The sequence below is a fragment of the Lytechinus variegatus genome, chromosome 7 (genome assembly GCF_018143015.1).
Source record: "Lytechinus variegatus isolate NC3 chromosome 7, Lvar_3.0, whole genome shotgun sequence".
In the NCBI taxonomy this organism is placed as follows: Eukaryota; Metazoa; Echinodermata; class Echinoidea; order Temnopleuroida; family Toxopneustidae; genus Lytechinus; species Lytechinus variegatus.
In genome coordinates, this window is record NC_054746.1 from 24734575 (window position 1) to 24756217 (window position 21643).

Below are 21643 nucleotides of genomic sequence, written 5' to 3' on the forward strand. Positions count from 1 at the left end.
GATACATAACCAATCTCGTATCCATCAAACAGTCCGCTGCCCCCTCCCCCCCCCCCCCCCCTCCCAATTAAACGCAGACGCACACACGCCTCGTCCAGCTCACAGCTAGCCAACTCGAGACTGCTATACATGTAGTTACCAGTACCTGGCAGAGGGATTTGCCCCTGCGCAATTTGAGTGGCTTTATCACAGGAGTATGATAATCTCATTGAACCTATATGTGTATGTTACGGACATTGTCACTGCAGTAGGGTCGTCAGCATGCAGCAGTACGATATACGGTCTGGTTTCCTATTCCTGTGAAGATCAGCTCAACAAGTAAACGCGACGGAACACGCAAAAGACACAGCTTCCTGCACTAAAATCAGGGTAAAATAGCATTGATGTCGATTTCATGCATGTAATTTTTTATTACCGGGCGGTAGGCCTAGTAGGCCTACTGCACTCATTCAATGAACAAGGTTATAATATAACCTTGTTCTCAGTTATATCTCCATGTGTGACAAAATAAGGGTGGCAATGTTTGGCTTATTTTTCTCTTTTTCTTTGGGGCAAATGCTTGATTTTTTACACTGACAGTTTCCATTAGACCTGTTAATTCATACTGCTTGGCTCTTATTTAAATTTGATTCTTTATATAATTTTTTCTTAATTAAAAATAGAGATCAAAAAATGAAAATTTTCTTGCCATATTACTTTCCACCAATAGAGGGCGTACACAAAAATATGCCCAAAATTCAAGTTTTTGAGCGCTCTGGTGAATACAAAAATTATTCCCACATTACTAATGATAAATAAATTAAAACTGTATGGAAATTAGTAATTTTGGTCACAAAAGTGATATTTTAATGATTTTTTAAAGTGTGTGCTCTATACAGCATTGGCATACCACATAGACGTCCTACCTGTAGATTCTCCACAGGCCAGATGGTAGCAGTGAACAAGTGGCCTACTGTAACTTACTTAGACTTAGTCATGTAGAATAGTCCAGGACTGACTGAATCAGTGATTGAATGAGGGGCTTTTGTTTTGATGGTGTGGGTAGCCAGGAGGCTTCTAGAGAGTAAAAATCATTTACTAACGTAACTTACTCTCATTAAGTTACGTTAGTAAATGATTTTGGCCAAATCGTGGTTTTGGGAACCACTCGTCGATTTATATACGCGCACTTGTTGTGTAAAAAGTGAATGGAGGTGGAAATAGCAGAGATGCCAAGTTCAAAGACCAGCTAGGCGTGAGATTTTCTGTGAATCTGAGACTGAGTGAGATCACAGACATTGTGTACAAAGTATATGGAGATAGGCTGTGATAATTGTGTGAGACAGAGATTTGAGGGGATGAACAAGAGTCCAGAATGCTAGGGGACTTGCAATGCAAAATCCCCCCGTCGGGGCTCTTCAATTTTTTACTTTAATGAATAAAAATTTTGAAAATGTATGCAACTGAAAATGAAATGCAAATTAATATTCCCTCTTGGCATTAATTGCCAAAAAACAGAAAAAAATCAAGTTAAAAGGAACAAAAACAGTCACCTCGGCTGTCGCGCAAATTCACTTCCCCGTTTTATCCGATCTTAAGTACATAAACATATGGCCATTGACTTGAGTCCCCTGTACAGATCGCGCTAGAACTTCGGTCTCTGTATTTGGTGAGTGAAGCCAACGGAGTTCAGCTGAATAACCAACATAACAGAGACCGAAGTTTTGGTCTACTGTATGAAGTGAACAGTGGTTCCCATTATCACGATAATGCCATGATTTTTACTCTCTAGAAGCCTCCTGGCTAGGTGTGGGGTTTTTTTTGTCAAGGCAAGCTTATTATTTATGGTGGGCCCCAAGTCTGCACACCTAATGATTTGAGTTAAGATTTAAAGTGAATTTCTTTTTATTTCACAAAATCTTTCAGTTGGTAATGCTCCTTACATCATAATTTTGTTAGTGTGCCAAATATCTCATAAAAATTTGAAAGAAATATATGATTTTCTTGGAAAAAACCTCGGGCTGTCATTTTCAGATTGAAAAAAAAATGGGACCCCATGTCTGCGCACTCATTCACTTTGCACACGATTCAGGAATTTTGATGACAAAGGCTGCATTTTGAGGCTGTTGCATGAAATGCCCTGAATTCATTATTTTTCCACCATTTTGAGTCAGATTTTTTTATGAATACCTGTCTATATATTGCCAGAGCTACCAAGTCTCACGCATTATGCGTGAGACTCAAGCATTTTGGACTCTTGTTCATCCCCTCAAATCTCTGTCTCACGCAACTATCACAGCCTATCCCCATATACATTGTACACAATGTCTATGATCTCACTCAGATTCACTGCAAATCTCATGCATAGCTGGTCTTTGAACTTGGCATCTCTGTATTGCATGTGTAAAGTTTGTGCTCATTGCGTATCTTTTTTTACTAGAATCGCGCAGATATGCGGGTATGCAGACTTGGGAGACCGCGCAGACATGGGGAAACTGACCATGTAATATTTTTGTCCTAACCCAGGGTTAGAGAGCTCCGGCACGCTTGTTTGGCGGGCTGGAGCCCAGGGGCCAGGGTTGGTATTCTGAGATCCATTTTATCCAGGGTGACGAGACGTCCCGTACTTCCCGGGATCGTCCCCACATACCCTTCATGGGACGCCTAGGCCTAGGCTATTTGTCCCGTATTTCAGAATATTGAACAAAATATACTAGGCTATGCAGACGTGGGTACTCTCCAAAATGGGTTAGAATGGGGTCGCATGATCGCAATAGCACTCAAAATAAAAGGGGAATTTAAATAGATTATGCACTTACCTCGATTATATTGATGAAGGTCTATACACAGGATCCTGACATCGAGGAACAAACTGGATACTCAAAAAAAGTTAAAGTTAAAGACTCCCATGTTGCGTTCGTTCTCGGAATCGATCAGCCATTTTGTTTTCATTTTAGAAAGAAAGAACGAGACAGAACTTGTCCTTTTTTTGAGGGTCTTGTTTTGTGTCTCAGATGTCTGGATTCTGTGTCACGATATAGACCTTCACTTCATCTGTAAGTGCATACCGGTAATTTATTTTCGCCCTTTTATTTGGGGTGCTATTGCAACCCCATTCTATCCCATTTTGAGAGAGTATCCTATGCCTAATATTACAGACAAGTCCTGGGTTAATTTTAACCATGTAGGTCCATGTTTTAATCTGGCAGGGCTGCCAACTCTTGGAGACATTTTTTTTGGTATTATTTTATATGACCCATTATGAGACTCTTGAGAGACAGAGTAAGACTCGCTCATTTGGTTTTTCTCACTTCATTTCCCACTTACTGTTTGCATGCATTTCTATCAATCTCACTCATGAAAATATTGATTTGATAGACATTAGCCTCTGGCATTCTCACTCAGCTCAACTACCTGTAATTGTAATGTTGGTAAGAATAGTAACTGCCATCAGGTTATATACTACTAGGCTAAGTAACTGTGTTCGGCTGCCGCAGTAAAGTTAGACCTAGACAGTTTGCATAGCCAGGAGGAGGCTCCTTGAGGTTAATGTCATATCACTAACAAGACCAAAAGCTTTGGTCTCTGTTACGTTGGTTGTTCTGCTGAACTCGGTTGGCTCAACTCACCAATCACAGAGACCGAAGATCTAACTAGGTCTGTACAGGGACTTAATGGCCATACGTTAATGTATTAAGTTCAGATGAACCAGTGGGAGTTGCGCGACAGCCAAAGTAAGTCACTGTTTATTTTTCCTTTTAAGTTTATTTTTTCCGGTTTGGGTGCATTTAAGGCCAAAACGGAATAGAATAATCTTTATATTGGTCCAATTTTTTATATATTTTTATGAAATAAAGACAAAAATCAATGAGCCCCGTCGGGGGGATTTTGCATTGTTAACCCCCTAATGGCAGCTCTGCACCATCGCGAGCCGCCTGTGTATAAGGAGAAATAACAAATTTTTAAATGTTTTTAAAAAACTCAAAACAGACAGAACCCTGGCTGCTGTCTAATCACTGACATACTTATTCTCCCATTGCTATACACGCACCGAGTAGTATTTTGACAACAATAATGTTGCTCCAAAATACTTGGGGTTTTTTTTTGGACCCTTTCCGCACTTAAAGTCATATTTTAAAAATAATATTAAAGTTCATAAAACTGGAAAATATGAAAAGTAGATACTAGAGGAGCGTTTAATCAGTCTGTAATTGTCGCCATCTTGCCATCTTTGTTATCGTAGCCTAGGTTGCTACAACAAGACGCGTATAGAGGGCAACAATATCATGAGCAGTGCTAACTTAGATTTCTTAAAATTCTTGCATCGGCTGATAAATATCACAAATCGTACCTTTAAATTACCATCAGGGGGTTAACAATGCAAAATCCCCCAACATGGCTCATCGATTTTTGTCTTAATTTCATGAGAATATATTAAACGAATCGGACCAAAATGAAGATTATTCTATTCTGTTTTGGCCTGAAATGTTCCAAAACTGGAAAAAATAAACTTAACAGGAAAAAAAAACAGTGGCTTACTCCGGCTGTCGCGCAACTCTTACTTCCCTGGTTTATCTGAACCTAATACATAAACATATGGCCATTGAATTAGAACTTCGGTCTCTGAAATTGGTGAGAAGAGCCAACAGAGTTCAGCGGAACAACCAATATAACAGAGACTAAAGCTTTTGGTCTAGGTCTATTATAGATCTAATTATTATTTAGCACATGTCTAATTTTAACAGTTGACAATCAAGTTGCATTACATTCCAAAAGTTGTTTTAACTTAAGACTTAAATCTAGACTAATCATGATTTTTTTTAATTTCACAAAATATATTCAATTATGAAGTAGATCTATGCCAAAAAGTCTCCGTGGCCCTGGGAAGCGGGGGTGCTGCACTGCAGGGCCGTCACCAGCTTTTTTCTAGGGGGGGTGCTTTTTATGAAAAAAAAACACAAAAACACAAAAAACAACGTATTAACTCAATTTCATGCAGTTATTTAGCCCGCCGGCCAGATCTTTTTCAAAAGAGCCCTCAAGTATCCCTACCCCACCCCCCTCCGGTTTTTGTCTCACCTGCGAAGCAAAGTGAGACTATAGGCGCCGCTTTTCCGACGGCGACGGCGGCGGCGGCGTCAACATCAAATCTTAACCTGAGGTTAAGTTTTTGAAATGTCATAACTTAGAAAGTATATGGACCTAGTTCATGAAACTTGGCCATAAGGTTAATCAAGTATTACTGAACATCCTATTAGAGTTTCATGTCACATGACCAAGGTCAAAGGTCATTTAGGGTCAATGAACTTTGGCCGAATTGGGGATATCTGTTGAATTCCCATCATAACTTTGAAAGTTTATGGATCTGATTCATGAGACATAATAGTAATCAAGCATCACTGAAAATTTTGTGCAAGTTTCAGGTCTCACGATTAAGGTCAAAGGTCATTTAGGGTCAATGAACTTTTGCCGAATCGGGGGTATCTGTTGAATTACCATCATAACTTTGAAAGTTTATTGGTCTAGTTCGTTAAACTTGGACATTAGAGTAATCAAGTATCACTGAACATCCTGTGCGCGTTTCAGGTCACATGACCAAGGTCAAAGGTCAATGAACTTTGGCCGAATTGGGTGTATCTGTTGAATTACCATCTTAACTTTGAAAGTTTATGGATCTGATTCATGAAACTTGTACATAAGAGTAATCAAGTATCACTGAACATCCTGTTCGAGTTTCAGGTCACGTGATCAAGGTCAAAGGTCATTTAGGGTCAATGAACTTTGGCCGAATCGGGGGTATCTGTTGAATTACCATCATAACTTTGAAAGTTTATTGGTCTAGTTCGTTAAACTTGGACATTAGAGTAATCAAGTATCACTGAACATCCTGTGCGCATTTCAGGTCACATGACCAAGGTCAAAGGTCAATGAACTTTGGCCGAATTGGGTGTATCTGTTGAATAACCATCATATCTCTGTAAGTTTATTGGTCTAGTTCATAAAAAGTGGACATAAGAGTAACCATGTATCACTGAACATCTTGTGCAAGTTAGAGTAGTATTCAAAGTCAGCACTGCTGCTATATTGAACTGCGTGATGCAGGTGAGACGGCCAGAGGCATTCCCCTTGTTTTTTTTGTTTTTTTTTAATTTTTTTTTTATTTATTTATTTATTTATTTTTTGGTTCTGAAGGGGGGTGCGTTCGCACCCTCCGCACCCCCCCCCCCCCTGGCGACGGCCCTGTGCCACTGCCATGCTTTCTGGTGTTTAAAAATGGAGAAATGTAAGCAAAATGACCAAATATTTTGAAAACTTTTTTTGTTTGCTTGTCAAATTTACATCAGCTCCCCCAGTTGTTCCCAGGGCCTGAAAAGTCTCTTAAAAGTTAGAGAGAAATATATGATTTTCTTGGAAAAAACCTTGGCCAGTCATTTTCAGATAACAAACAGATCATGAAGATGGTGGCCCATGTCTGCGCACCCATTCTTTTTACACACAATTCAGGGATTTTGATGAGAAAGGCTGCATTTTGACGTCTTCACATGAAATGCGCAAAATTTATTATTTTCCACCATTTTGAGTTGGATTTTTGATGAATGTCATTCTATGTATGCATGTATAAGTTTTCTAAAGTGAACTGTTGGATCCAGATCTAGCCCAAAATGAAATTTTCATGTTTGTAACTGAAATGTACTGATCCTGGGGACTGGTGCATAAAATTTTGCCATATAAAACTGGCATTTTTTTTGCCAGAGTTTTTTAATGTGTAATTTTCATTAGCATGATTTTTTTTGCTAGAGTTTTTTTTTTATGACAAAAGTTTTATGCAATAGGCCCCAGATATTATCACAGAGTCTGAAAATTGTGTTGGATAGACTCTATATGTTCTTTATGAGCTGTAATTCCTTGAGAGCAGGGAAGGGGAAAATGAAAGTAAGGCTGCTTACATTGGTGCTTATCCATGAAAAGTGGTCATTTGGGTACCATCATACGAAGTTCTGAGTTGGTTTAAAGCTATACAAAACAGTATTTTGTTCATAACGTGTTATCGCGATATATATCAACATAATCATTAAACCATTATCGAATATTCAATATATATTTTTAATTATTGCTTAACCACTCACCCCCGCATATCCACAGGCCTGAATGATATTTAATAGGAAGTTGTTGAAGATTGAATATTCCTAGCATAAATAATTATTTGACTGTGCTTCCCTAGAATCAAGATGCCATCTGCTTGTGAAGTTGGGATTGATGATATTGAAGACATCATATCAGCTGGAGATGTCACACCAAAGGAAAGATTCGCAAACAAACAGGATGTAATGCCCAAAGTGATGAATAGAAAGAAAGACAGAAGGAAAAAAGAGGAAGATATCAAAGCAGACAGGTATTGCCAAATTTTCTTTTTAAATTGAGTCTCAAGTTTGGTTGTCACAGCATGGGTGTCCATTACGTTAAAAAAACCTAAAACTTGATAATTTGATTCTAATTGGCTGCTAGGCCCTGTTACCATAGTAGCCAATACCAAAGTTACCAAAATCACAAGTTCTTTACATTATTCCTCAGGGGCCACAGAACAGTTTTCAAAGTGGGGGAGGGGGGCTGAAGCCCACCCCCCCCACACACACACACACTTACACGGCCCCTGTGCTTGCTTGGGGTAGGTTCTGAGCTTCCCTGTTTGATGAGTACAAAGAAGTTTCAACCAGGGAATGATTTTTTTTTAGCATAGCAATGTGACGAAGGGCTAGGTCCCACAAGATTAAAAAAAATTGTTCTATCTGATAGTGATATTCAATCATTTCAAGTAAATGATGTAAACTTCTGATATTCGATCATTTCAAGTAAACGATGTAAACTTCAGTGTACAATGCAATGTTATCTTAAATTTTAGGGCTGTACATTTGGGTATACAGTCAGTCGGCAAGCCCTGAAAAAGTAGCTTCTTTTAACCAACTAATTTTCATGGCTAGAGGGTTTTTGCATTGTTAATAAGCTTGGTGCGTACAAAAACGCCTCTTTTTATTGGGCCATTGCTGCTATAAATATGGACCAAATTTCATGTTTCTGGTATCTTTATAAAGAAGAAAAATCATTCTTTCAGGTCATGTGTCTGGATTTTTAAAAAGATTTTGTAACATAGGTGAAACTTTTGATCTAAAACATGAAACAAAATAATTATTTTCATGCAACAAAACTTGTTGTTTTTACACTTTATTTCTGGTTGGGCCCAAACAATTTTTTGATTATCATAAAGCTGAAGATCTAAGCTTTCATATGATTTAATATTTATCAGAAGAGGTATCTTAGATGGGTCAGCAGCCAGCTTTCCATAGGCCAAGTACATTTAACAGTTTAAAAAGAAGAATACTGCACTCTGATTGGTCATGGAGACCACACACCCACACAAATTCCAATGTTCCCACACTCTTGCCTGTGCAAGGTCACATTACCCACGCTTGTTTTGGAAACACTATTCAACCAATCAGAACTCTGGATTGTATGCTACTCAGAAATTTCAGAAATCTTGTCTTGCATTTTGATGGAAAAAGCTGGCTGCTGACTCATCTAAAAGGTGCCACATATCGAGTGGCACTGTAAGAAATTATAGAGTTTGAGCTTTCTGATGATTTTGTGCCTAAAACACAAAATTTTGCACAATTTGCAAGAGAAAAAAAGGAAGAAAATTCCATTTGATGCATCTTTTCATGCCTAAAATATGCTTATTTATCAAAAGATTTTATTAAAAAGAATGATCTGTATAAAAGAGTAACATTTACTCTTTCATATGGTACAAAAATAATCAATTTCACTCAAGGAGAAATGGTTATTATTCTTTGAGAAACAGTCTCACAATTCACGAGCTTCTGCAGGGACATGAATTCAGCCACGAAAGGACTTTGATAAATCTTGCTCATTTGCTCATTAACACGGGCTTGCAGACTGACTTTTTTTCCATTTTCACCAGCGTTAAATTACTAAAAGTTGATCCCCATTTAACAATTTCCAAACTCCTTGTTTTCTGTTACTTACATGTTCAGTACCTCTCATTTAAACAATTAGACTAGGAAAAAAGTCAAACAGGGCCTTAGGGTCAAGCAATTTTTTTAACATAAGATTTGTACAGTTTTGAAAAAAAAAACTGAAACAAAGAAAAACCTTACATGTTGAAATTTGGAGCAACAGGTTTGATAAAAATTGATCTAAATAATGTGTAGTTGCAATTGATATCACAAATTCATAGTTTATGAGAGAGCTCGTACCTACTGGTGCAGTTTATTTAAAAATGGCCATACCTGTACTAAACATGTTTATTGGCCTTGAAAACTTATGTTTTCTTTCAGGTATGGCTATATGTAGTTTACATCATCATACATCAATTTAATTTACTTACTAAATATTTTGACATGTATAGAAAATACTGACTACACACTTTACAATACATGAACTCTAATTCTACTTCTATGTGTATTCTATTGTTTCTGTTAATTTGTTTCAGCATTATACCAGGAACCCAGAAAATCTTTGTGAAGACATGGGGTTGCTCACACAATAGCTCTGATGGAGAGTATATGGCAGGTCAGCTTGCAAACTATGGGTATTCAATTACTGGTAAGTCTATCACAATCACAATACTTCACATCTCTATAGAAGAGTAAATAAAGAATCTATTGTGGTTAAATTTTGAATTTCACATTTTATACTGTAGGAAAAAATGTCAAAAGACAAAAAAATCAACAACCATGGTTATGGTGTGGATGATGTTGATGATATTTATGATGATAATGGTGATGATGATGATGATGACAATGGCAGATAAGGATGTGGTGATAGTGGCACGGTTATGGTGACAGTTGCAAGATGATGATAGTAGTAGTGGTGGTGGTAGTGGTGATGATGATGCTGCTGCTGATGTGGTTGCAATGATGATAGTGATGATAATGACCATCGTAATGATGGTGATGTATTGGTGATGATGATTGCATTGATCATCATGAATATAGTGTATATAATGCCTGCAGATGGATGCTTCTTTTCTTACACCAATTAACAGATGATTCAACTGGAGCTGATGTCTGGTTGCTCAACAGCTGTACAGTGAAGAACCCGGCTGAAGATCATTTCAGGAATGAGATCCAGAAAGCACAGCAGCAGGGCAAAGCACTGGTTCTAGCTGGCTGTGTACCTCAGGCCCAGCCAAGAGCTAAATACATTCAAGGGGTCAGTGTCATCGGTGTGCAACAAATCGACAGGGTGGTGGAAGTTGTCGAAGAGACCATAAAGGGTGAAGTATTCCAATTTCATTTGACATCATGCTCATCAAAAGTTACTTCACTTTGATAATTGTGTGACTTAGGTTTATCTTGCAGAGAACCAAGTAATTTGATTTATATATTAAACTGATATCTTTCACAGCTTTCAACTGATAACTTAGATGAGATTTGTTTTGAATGTCTTTTTTTTCCTTTATCTCATCAAGATAGGCACTTCATATCTGTTTATAAGGAAGATACTAGAAAATGTCTCTCAGCAAAGCATTCAGTGGTGCACTGAGGAAAATAGAATTCTGTGAAAATATCAGAAGAACATATATCAATGTTATCCACTCTGAAATAAATAAGCATGCAAAGACTAAATCAATCTAAATGCTGATGGAAGAGCATTCCTATTGTCAAGCATCAAGATTTTATGTAATGAGGTGTGGTCCAGTCATGCCGATTAAGCCAAAGTCAAAACCTTATCTTTAAGCTAACCTTAAGTTCCTTACCGTGATCCCAACCCTCACAGTTTTATTTAGAGACATAATTCGGTCACATTCCTAACCCCAAGCTGAATAAAGGCTAAAGACAAGTCGAGAGCAAATGTCACAAAAAACAAATGTGAGGTCACTGAGTTATTGTGTTTCCCATTAAGTATTTATGAATGCTTGTTATCAATATCATTGTCGTTGCCATTGTTGGTTTCATTGTTTGTGGTGGTGATGTCATGGATGATATTGTTATGATCTCACAAACACGCGATTTGTATATTTTGGGTCTTCTAAAAAAAAAATTTTAAAATGCCCAGCAGCAGCACCATTATATAATCATTCTAACTCGGGTAAATTCAATAATTGCCACTATTTTCATTTTCAGGGAATACTGTGAGGTTGTTTGGCCAGAAAAAGAAGGAAGGAAAGAAGATTGGTGGAGCTAGTCTGGACCTGCCAAAGATAAGGAGAAATCCGCTGGTAGAAATCCTCGCAATAAATACAGGGTAAGAACTGAACACAAGGGTTTCATAACAAAGCTCAAAGATAAATACCAGTTGTGGTAACAATCTCAAAATGAGTTTGATCAGAATCCAATGAAATCACCACAAAGTGTTTGTATGTATTTAATTAATTATGTATCAAATAGCTCTAGAAGAAAATGCGTAATTGCTGAGAAATTAGCAAAATAACAACTGCGTAGCCAGGATTTGATTTTGGAGGGGGCGGTTAATGCACGCAAAGCGGGCCAACACTTACAGATTTCGCAAAGCGTGCCAACACTTACAGATCGCGCAAAGCGTTCTCCCTAGGGGAAGGATGGAGGGAGGGGGGTTTCCCCCCCTCCCTTGCGGAGCGTGAAGTTTTTGATATCTCATCAAATTCAAATAAAAAGAAGACGTCTCTTGTGTCTCTATTACCCTTATCAAGTGGAATTAAATTGACTTACTGTGATGAATAAATCTTGTTTTCGAAAGAAATTATAAGCGCCCTAAATGGGAAAAGATTGAGGAATTTGAAATAATTTCTCTTACCGCATGAAGCGCGGACGCTAAAATGTTTGATAAAAATTGAGAACAGAAGTAAATGTCTACCTTGGTCACATCAGATTTGTTTGCAAAAACTTTAGCCACATTAAATAAAAGGAGTATATTCCTTTCTGCAAATGACCTTGAAGCTCTGAAGTTTCAAAATTTCTCAAAAACCTTAACCTGCTCTAATTTTGATCTTTCTCAGATCATATAACTGTATTACGAAAAAAGAGCTCAAATTGTGAAAGGAATGATGCTAGAAGAGGAACTTTTCCATTCTTATGCACGCGAATCACTGAAACCTCTGTGATATATTTTGTAAGGAAAATAATTATGTATTTTCGCTCACATTAAGCGCTTCCTTAATTTGTATGATTAAGGAATTTCAGTGACATTCAAATTTCAAATTAATGGTGCAAAGCGAAACGGGAGGTGGATATGCAGCAATATATAATAAACTTCAGTTTCATAATGAATACTTTTTCACATAGCACAGGAATGCCACCCCCTTTGAGCAGATACTTTGATAAAAACTGCTTACTGAAAAGCGGAAGAAAATAGCATTCGGGACTTGGAGAGTGACGATAGTGTTTACCCGCTCTGAGCAGAAGACCCAAAATTTTGTGTCAATGGGATTGAAAAAAAAAATCTTTTCATATTCTTTTCACCCATGTATACTTTATAATTTTGGGCAAGAATATGCGAGTCATATGGCCGGAGAGGATAAAAACGTCTGGGAAACAAAGAGGAAAGGTATTTTAGATATTTTTCCGCGCAATTCGCGCAAAGCGCGGAAGCAAAATTTTGTTTGAAGAGAGAAAAGAATGCCTCATTTAGGGTTTTATTCTTTTGACAAAAAAAGAAAAATAAAAAACAAAGCTATCGTACCCTTCTCTTCCCCTTTCTCTCTTTGCCTTTTCTTTTTTTTTTCTTTTGGGGGCATTTTTGGGGGGTGACTGCCCCCCACCCCTAGCTACGCACCTGCAAAATAAGCATAGAATTCCATCAAATGTCAAGTATTTTTCAAAGCAATATTAATACATTGTCCCACATATGCTTTTCTGTGTTGGTGATCATCAGAACTATCGGGGCTAAGATTTCTTGATTTTACAAAGATAAGTTTGCATTAATGTACCAGATCTAGATGTTTGATAATATTTTGACAATTAACCATGACTTAAAAGACTTTCTCATGAAATAATTGTTTGCTGCAACTACTGTTTTTGTCTCACCTGCATAGCAGAGTGAGACTATAGGCGCCGCTTTTCCGACGGCGGCGGCATCAACATCAAATCTTAACCTAAGGTTAAGTTTTTGAAATGACATCATAACTTAGAAAGTATGTGGACCTAGTTCATGAAACTTGGCCATAAGGTTAATCAAGTATTACTGAACATCCTATTAGAGTTTCATGTCACATGACCAAGGTCAAAGGTCATTTAGGGTCAATGAACTTTGGCCGAATTGGGGGTATCTGTTGAATTCCCATCATAAATTTAAAAGTTTATGGCTCTGATTCATGAAACTTGGACATAATAGTAATCAAGCATCACTGAACATTTTGTGCAAGTTTCAGGTCTCATGATTAAGGTCAAAGGTCATTTAGGGTGAATGAACTTTGGCCGAATTGGGGGTATCTGTTGAATTACCATCATAACTTTGAAAGATTATTGGTCTAGTTCGTTAAACTTGGACATTAGAGTAATCAAGTATCACTGAACATCCTGTGCACATTTCAGGTCACATGACCAAGGTCAAAGGTCAATGAACTTTGGCCGAATTGGGTGAACATGTATCTGTTGAATTACCATCATAACTTTGAAAATTTATGGATCTGATTCATGAAACTTGGACATAAGAGTAATCAAGTATCACTGAACATCCTGTGCGAGTTTCAGGTCACATGATCAAGGTCAGAGGTCATGTAAGGTCAATGAACTTTGGCCATGTTGGGGTTTTTTGTTGAATAACCATCATATCCCTGTAAGTTTATTGGTCTAGTTCATAAAAAGTGGACATAAGAGTAACCATGTATCACTGAACATCTTGTGCGAGTTAGAGTAGTTTTCAAAGTCAGCACTGCTGCTATATTGAACAGCGTGATGCAGGTGAGATGGCCAGAGGCATTCCACTTGTTTACCTTTAATAATTGATCTTAGATGTTTTATAGATTGTATTCATGATATGTACAGTCAATGATGAAATCAACTATATAATCACTCACTTAGCTTTATGCAATGGAACCCTGCTGATCTTTATATAATATCTTTACATAGTATTGACTTGCTTTGAGGGAGATATCATTTATATTACCTGAAGTAGTATCATTGCCAGAGTCTTGACAAGAGCAATTTGAGGGAAATATATTATGGTATCTCCCGAAAAAAACAAAAGCTGGTCGATATTATTACTATTGCCTGTAGTGTAGGCTTACTGATGATGGAGATAGAAAAGAAAAATATTGCTCTTGTGGTTTCTTACTCTTATTTTTGTTTTTCTTCTATTAATTACTTGTCAAACTGGGAATGCATTGCAGTCTTTGCAGATTGAAATTCACTCACGTAAGGCTCTCGTTCAGGACAGCAATATCTCTGTCATGGATACTTCTGGTAATTTTGGATTAATATCGTGTTTTGTTTTCCTTTATTCCACCAGCTGCCTAAACCAATGCACCTATTGCAAGACAAAGCATGCAAGGGGAGAACTTGGTAGTTACCCACCAGAAGAATTAGTTGCCAGAGCAAAACAGTCTTTTGATGGTAAGCTTATGACAGTTGAATGTGTGACCTTTAACATTTCATTATTTATGTTACGAAAAATCAACTTGATCAACGTTGTCTCCTTTACATGTATGTTGTAGCTAACCTGCACCACCAAGGCTGCAAAGCAGACCGCACAGATACACACAACTTCAGAGGTCTTCTGAAAGCTTTTATTGCAACAAGAGCTATTATTTGACTCCTCTCCTCTGTGAACTGGGCATGCGCACAGATGAAGAGTTTCCCAGTATACACACACACTCGTTCAGACCTTCTGGTGCAAATGCTATTTCAGTCAATACAAAATTGTAACTAGCAGTTTAAAGTAATAGTAAATTGTTTGATTTATTTTCCCAATATATTTTTCTCGTCAATAGAGGGAGTCTGTGAGATCTGGCTGACCAGTGAGGACACGGGTGCCTATGGCATTGATATAGGAGTGACTATTGTTGAGCTCCTTGACCAGTTAGTAGATGTCATACCAGAGGGATGTATGATGAGGATAGGCATGACGAATCCACCTTATATTCTTGACCATTTAGAGGTGAGTTTAAAGAAGGACACTTCCGCAATCCCATCGATCCTTTACAAATCGAGAATCTTCAAACACCAACAAATAAACACCTCTTCCATAGATCCTTAACAAGTTTGTGTGTCATTTGTAGAGAGTTGTATGATTTCTTACTTAGTACTTTTATTTTGTTATGTACATCATTGCCAAGTACACTGAATATTTGCTGTGTGTTAAATAGTGATATAGAATGTTATATTATTGATATCATAAAAAGTTACAAATATCAAAATTGGTACATGAATTGAATTAGTACTTGAAATTGAAATCCTTTCATTTTGACAATAATTTAATTGCTAAACACCATCTCTTGATTTTTACTCTGGTTCACGATGAGCAGAAGTTTGCAACCTGTATATTTTCCTTTAGTAGACATCATAATCATTCTGTATCATTGACATTGAGGCTGATGTAGCCTATCTTGCATGACAGCCTCATTCAGACAAGTTGTAATAAAGCTTAGCATCATAGCTCAGCAGCATTCAGTAGGATAGGACAATATGAAAGCGTATGAGACATCAACAAGTTTTTGGATGTGCAATATTTTTTAATCACAAGACAAAAAAAACCTTCTCTAGTCAGATTTCTAACAATACCCTTAAATCAGCATTTGTAAAAGGCTACGCAGGTTATGCAGACAAACTCATGAACTCATTATGAAGTAATTTAGCATGGCTCATGCCATCATTATGGAATCCCTATGGTGTCAAAAGTTTACCAGCGCAATTTCATACAATTTTGGGGACATGGAGCGTGTAATCCGCATTGATTATCAAAAGTTTTAAGATTTGTCCTATCATGTCTGAACACTGGAAACTATTGCTGAGCATTGTGTCACTAAATCTGAACAAGGCTTAACACTAATTGCTATTGTATCTGTGTGTGTGTAATATTTCTATAGGGTATTGCCAGGATACTACGCCATCCTAGGGTATATTCCTTCCTTCACATACCAATTCAATCGGGATCAGATTCGGTTCTCATGGACATGAAGAGAGAATACTGCTCTGATGACTTTAGGAAAATTGTAAAGTTCCTTAGAAAAGAGTAAGATTTTAAGAAATATATTCTTTAAAGAAGTTTGTTTTGAGGCACATGACTTAATACTAGCAGCTATATAGGCTATGTAATTGGACTACGACCATTTCACCGCTACACATATGAAATATTTGGTTGAACAATACATTGCATGGTCAAATTGTCTCTAATGAAATAAATATACTTTTCCTGTTATTTCAAAGGGATGGTCCAGGCTGGAGATATATCTAAATAGATATTTCTATCTAAATGAATAAAGTATTAGTATAAATAAAGTGTAAGTATTCATGGAAGAAATCTTGAACTTTGAAATTCAGGCTTTTAAAGAATAAACCATCATTCCACATCAAATATTGATGCTTTTGAAATCCCCTCTTTTTCAGTAGTTTATGTACATTAAAATCTATTGCATATGTATTCAAACCTGTTAAAATCAAAGTCTTTATTGCTGTTGTGGACTCATTGTTTTGAAAACTTATTTTAATGACAGTGTACCATATATACATGCATGAAAGACCTATGAATTATAAAGAAGAATATTTGTTGCAGAAAAATATTAAGATTTAAGCTTTACACTAAACTGTCCTTTCTTTGCTTCTCAAATGTATTTAGCCAATCATAGTTCAGCATTATTAATCAATCAATGATGAAAATAACTTTTTTACTTTTTATATTTTCATATCTATATCTGCCTTTCAGAGTGCCTCGTGTTACCATAGCAACAGACATAATATGCGGATTTCCCACAGAGAATGACAAGGTAACTATCTGTCCTCGTGTGAAATACAGTTCTTAAATTAATGACAATAATCCAGAACAAGGGTATTAAACTTTGCAGCATTTAGTGAAATAAGTAATGCTGATAATGATAATTACCAATACTACAGTGAGATATGCAAAATGTATAGAACATGTTAGGCCAGTTGCCAATATTTTCCATTCAAATTGAATTCGCCCTGCAAAATGTTACTCTGCCTAAGATAGAGCTACATTTCACTTTTCATCGAAATCTAAAGTAATGTTTGATTCTCAGATAAAAAAAGTGTTGTTTGCATCCTAAGGTCTTCTGTCCTTTACAGGTGTGTTTCATTGTGCAATTTCAACTATTTTAGAATGAATTGCTTGAATTAAGCTTTATAAAATTCTCAAATTCACAAAGGTGGTTATAAACCTGTGGTCTAAAGCCTTGGCCAAAGTTCACTGAGGCATTTATGAATGGCTGAAGCCATTGTTAAGGCAGATTTCATGCTTTTATTACACTTAATTTAGTGCATGTATTGAGATATGGTACAATGTTGATACGATATGCACTTTTGTCACAGGGCACCAAAATCACCCTTGACTTTGTTGCCAGTGTTTGAAAAATTAAACGTAGCCCCCAGTCTTGAATTTATAAGTTTCCTACTTTGTTATGATCATTCAACGACTTCTCAGTATATGCAAAAAAAATAGTGTTATTAATCAAGGTAACCGTATGAAGTATATTTCAAATTAATGATAGAAAAACACCGTTGTGAATTTCAGGCCATTCAAAGTTCCATTGAGGGGTTCTTGTTCTTTGAGATTTTGATTTGTTCTTAAGCGGCACAATATTTTTGCTCAAAAAATATCAAACTGCACTATTGATAGTATTTTTTTTTATGATTGTAGAAATAAATTTTATGGTTAGTGTTAGGTTTTCATGTGGTTACTTGGTGGTGGAAGAAATGTTATTGGTTTTGATTGTTTCTTTTTTCAGGACTTTGAGGAAACTCTGAGTTTGATAGAGGAGTTTCGATTCCCCAGTGTGTTCATCAATCAGTACTTCCCTCGACCAGGTACACCGGCAGCCAAGTGGCCTCAAGTCCCTGCACAAGAGGTAATGGGTCACCTGTCATGACATCACTTCCCATATTCTAAAACATGGTGCGACCAAACATAGAAATGTTTGTTATTTTTGTCCGCAGAATGTACCGTGAAATGGGTCAAAATATCTTGATAATCTCACTGCAGTAAAACTCAGTCAGATGTGCTGATATGGTTCAACAAAGCTTAACAAGATGTGGTTTCATGTGCTGTGGAATCCTCTCTGCAATGGGTCAAAATAACTATCATAACATCAGTGATAGCAAAACTTGTTTAGACCTTGTTCAACAAACATTAGTAACATTTCTTATATTGTGTTTGAAGAATCTGCTGTGATATATTTGGTCAACATATCATGACTTTTTTAGGGTTAAGCTGGAAATTGGTTAGCTGCTTTATTATTTGCAGACAGACAGTCTGTCATTAGAAAACTTTGTTCTGAACACATGAAACACAAGATGAGTTTAGTCACTGGCGGGTTGTATGTTTGTGCCAACACAGTAAGAACTTTGCTTTGTCCACTGGTTTTTCAACAACGCATTGCCTTCCAAGATAGACACTATTTCTGGTCTTGAGATTGGAGTTAAATAAAATGTTTCAAATTATTGTGGAAAGGATGTTTTAAATGTATTCAAGAATTTGGTGTCTTCTTTAAGATATTGAAATCACCAACAGTTTAGTTACTTGACTCAAAACTGTCAGAATAATAGGCATGTATAATCAACCAAAATAGCCTTGTCTAGTTAGGATTGAAGGCCTTGTGAACAATGATTGGATATCATATGCTTTGTTTTCATCAAAAGCAGATGTTGTACCTTTGCAAAATAAACCATTTCAAATGTTGTCTTCACAGAAAAAGCGTCGGACAAAAGCTTTGACGACACTATTTAAGAGCTACCAGACATACGATGATAAGGTGGGTGAGAGGTTTGAAGTCCTCGTCACAGAAGTGTCACATGACAAGCAGTATCTGGTATCACATAACAAGTTCTATGACCAGGTTTGTGCATTTTTTTTTTTCATATCTGGGGTGTGTTTTATAGAGCATTAATAGATATTAGAAATGAATCTCAATGCCTTTGTATAAAGCTCAAGGCTATCAAGTCCATTCTATTGTTTGAGAATTGGTATGGTATTGGAGCTAATGCTAAGCATAAACTTTAATATCTGGGCCCCAATGCGTAAGAAGTTGCTATGATAGCAACTCTTACTGGAATATCATCTTTCATTGGAAGAGCCAATCAAGAAGCATACTTTTCACTGTTGTCATGGTAGTTGACATTTTCAGCAAGACTTACTTTTGTAGCAACTTTTTTATAAAATGGGGCCCAGTACTTACAATGAATTTTCATTTTATAATTTTTATTTCCCCATCAATTAAATACTGTTTATATTGTTTATTCAGAGGGATTTCAATGTTACAATATTGTAAAGCATCCCTAGATAAAAATTCACGTCCAATACCTATTTAATCCTACCTGGGTCCCGTAACACAAAGGTTTGCGATTGATCGCTAATATCAAAGAATAGTTCTGATTGGTTCATAGTCAGTCTACTTCGCAAATTGCACATGCAACAAGGATCTTGATTGGTCATTTCATTTAGCGATTAATCGCTAACCTTTGTGTTACGGCGCCCTGTTTGTAATATATTCTTGACTGTATAATTTTGGTTTGCAGAAGTTTGCTATATTTTTTCAAGATTGTGAACGTTTGAAATGGAAATAAACAAAATGAAAATTCAATATGCAACTCTGGTTGCTTATTTTTGCTGTAGGTACTGGTACCGCACAACAAGGAATATCTTGGTAGGACATTAGAAGTGGAGATAGAGTCAGTTGGAAAGCATTTCTTGATGGGCAAGGTTCTTGAAGTAAGGCCTGCTAGAAATATACCAATGCTGCAATCAGCGCCAATACACCGGATTTCAGCAAAGGTAGGTTCTTTAATTCCTGATATTTTCATGGAAATGTGTATCTACTGTACAGCTGAACAAGATTAGGAAAAATTAATAATCTATTTAACTTGGATTTCATATTTGGATGGATCTGTGTATCATGATGAATATTGAAAGTATAGAGAATAATGGACAGTTTTTGAAGAGCATTATTTTTTCATTTGTACATGTGAATAGATTATGCTTAGAAATATCTATAATTTTCTCATGCAAAGAGTTTGTCCATTATTTGTCATGAAATATTCTCTTCTTAATTTCATTTCCACCAATTTATTTTCATTTTATTGTGTTATGATGCAGGAACAGTCTCTTGGGAAATCTTCATCAAGCATGAAATCACAATTGCCTTGGATATCAATAATCATGGCAGTTCTTGTAGCTGTTGTCTTCCTGGATGTGTGCAGGATAGCCTATCAGCATGTCACAAGATAGCTTATCAACATGTCACAAGATAGCTTGTACTGCAATATCAAATACACTATAGAAATACCTTAGTGAGGCATCATTACTGTGGTGATTCTTGTTGCAGGAGTGTACTGGGCACTATTCACAAAGCCACAAGTACTGTATCAGTCACAGTGTCACAAGATAGCATGTGTGGATGTAGAACATCAATCATCATAGGTGCTTTTCCTGGATGTTGGGTTATCGTAACAAGCACCTTTACCCTGAATATGGGTCTTCATCTGATAAATGTGTTCTGCTATTATCTTCCTTGGTTTGTGCAATGAGTGTTGAGGCAACACTGACAAAAGACTATGCTGATGTTTTAAATGTGATCAAAGAATTAGATTGGGATTTTACAAATCATGCTCTCATGAAGTAAATCCTCATAGGTTTTACTTTCCATTCAGAGGACTTTACAGAAATGATTATCTTTGTTGGCTTGATTGGTATACACTATTCATTCTTCATGTCTAATCAAAACTACCTGAAAGTCTCATAGGAGAGGGAAGTCATCAAATATCTACAAGAGCATCAGATAGTTGAAGTTTGCCATAAACATGGCTTGAGAGCATCCAGCGACCGAGCCGCAGAGTAGCTACTGCAGTGGCATGGGACACACAAAGACTATGCTTATTGGAAGAATTTTAACAGTAAAATGGCACGCTATTTTGACATGAAATTGCTGTTGCAGATATCTTGGATATATTTTCTGTTTCCCCATATATTCAGAGAGAGGAATAATTTACCTGAAAGCTTTATCAACATATGCTCATACTTAATTGCTTATCTTTATAGTCCATCAGCCCCTTACTGGGGGCCTGTTTCACAAAACTTTACAATAACAATTTAAAGCTACTGAAAACCATGAATCTGATTAGCTTGTACTAAATTTGTAATAGAAATTGTGCATTTGTTATCATAACAAGTCTTTATGAAACAGGACCCTGATATACATGGACTAAAAACCTTCCTTTGTGTACCAAAGAATAAGAAGAGCTCACATCAATATTTCTTCGATTTAATTTTAATTTATATGTGAGAAAATAGTTACACACGTTTCCCCTATCACCATCTTTCTTGAAAGTGAACTGTAATTTTACTTGTAATTTAAAGAGAAAAGTTTTTGATTAACACTTGCCTTTGTCTGATTCAAGAGACAAGATTATTTTTTAATCACAGCATACACATTCGATATGCTCTATTTATGAATTAAAAACTTAGCAATTGTGATGTAATTGTTATTGATTGCATCTGTTGTTTA

General features: G+C 36.6%; 1 protein-coding gene across 1 annotated transcript; it reads left to right on the top strand.

Annotated features, from left to right (window-relative positions):
• Positions 1–78: 78 nt before the first annotated feature.
• On the top strand, positions 79–20367 carry LOC121418825 (threonylcarbamoyladenosine tRNA methylthiotransferase-like). The gene is made up of 13 exons (XM_041612996.1): positions 79–369; positions 7202–7372; positions 9485–9597; positions 10040–10270; positions 11121–11241; positions 14422–14525; positions 14903–15069; positions 15998–16143; positions 16834–16894; positions 17873–17992; positions 18833–18979; positions 19756–19914; positions 20236–20367. Exons 2-13 carry the CDS (start codon positions 7209–7211, stop codon positions 20365–20367), a joined length of 1665 nt encoding a protein of 554 aa, XP_041468930.1. The 5' UTR covers positions 79–369; positions 7202–7208.
• Positions 20368–21643: the final 1276 nt, after the last annotated feature.

What these genes read in the sequence shown, in the direction of transcription:
- LOC121418825 (XM_041612996.1), top strand. Translation starts at nt 7,209, where the DNA reads ATGCCATCTGCTTGTGAAGTTGGGATTGATGATATTGAAGACATCATA. An exon ending in CTATGGGTATTCAATTACTG is followed by an intron (nt 9,598 to 10,039) that starts GTAAGTCTATCA and finishes ACCAATTAACAG; the next exon opens with ATGATTCAACTGGAGCTGAT. An exon ending in ATATTCTTGACCATTTAGAG is followed by an intron (nt 15,070 to 15,997) that starts GTGAGTTTAAAG and finishes ATATTTCTATAG; the next exon opens with GGTATTGCCAGGATACTACG.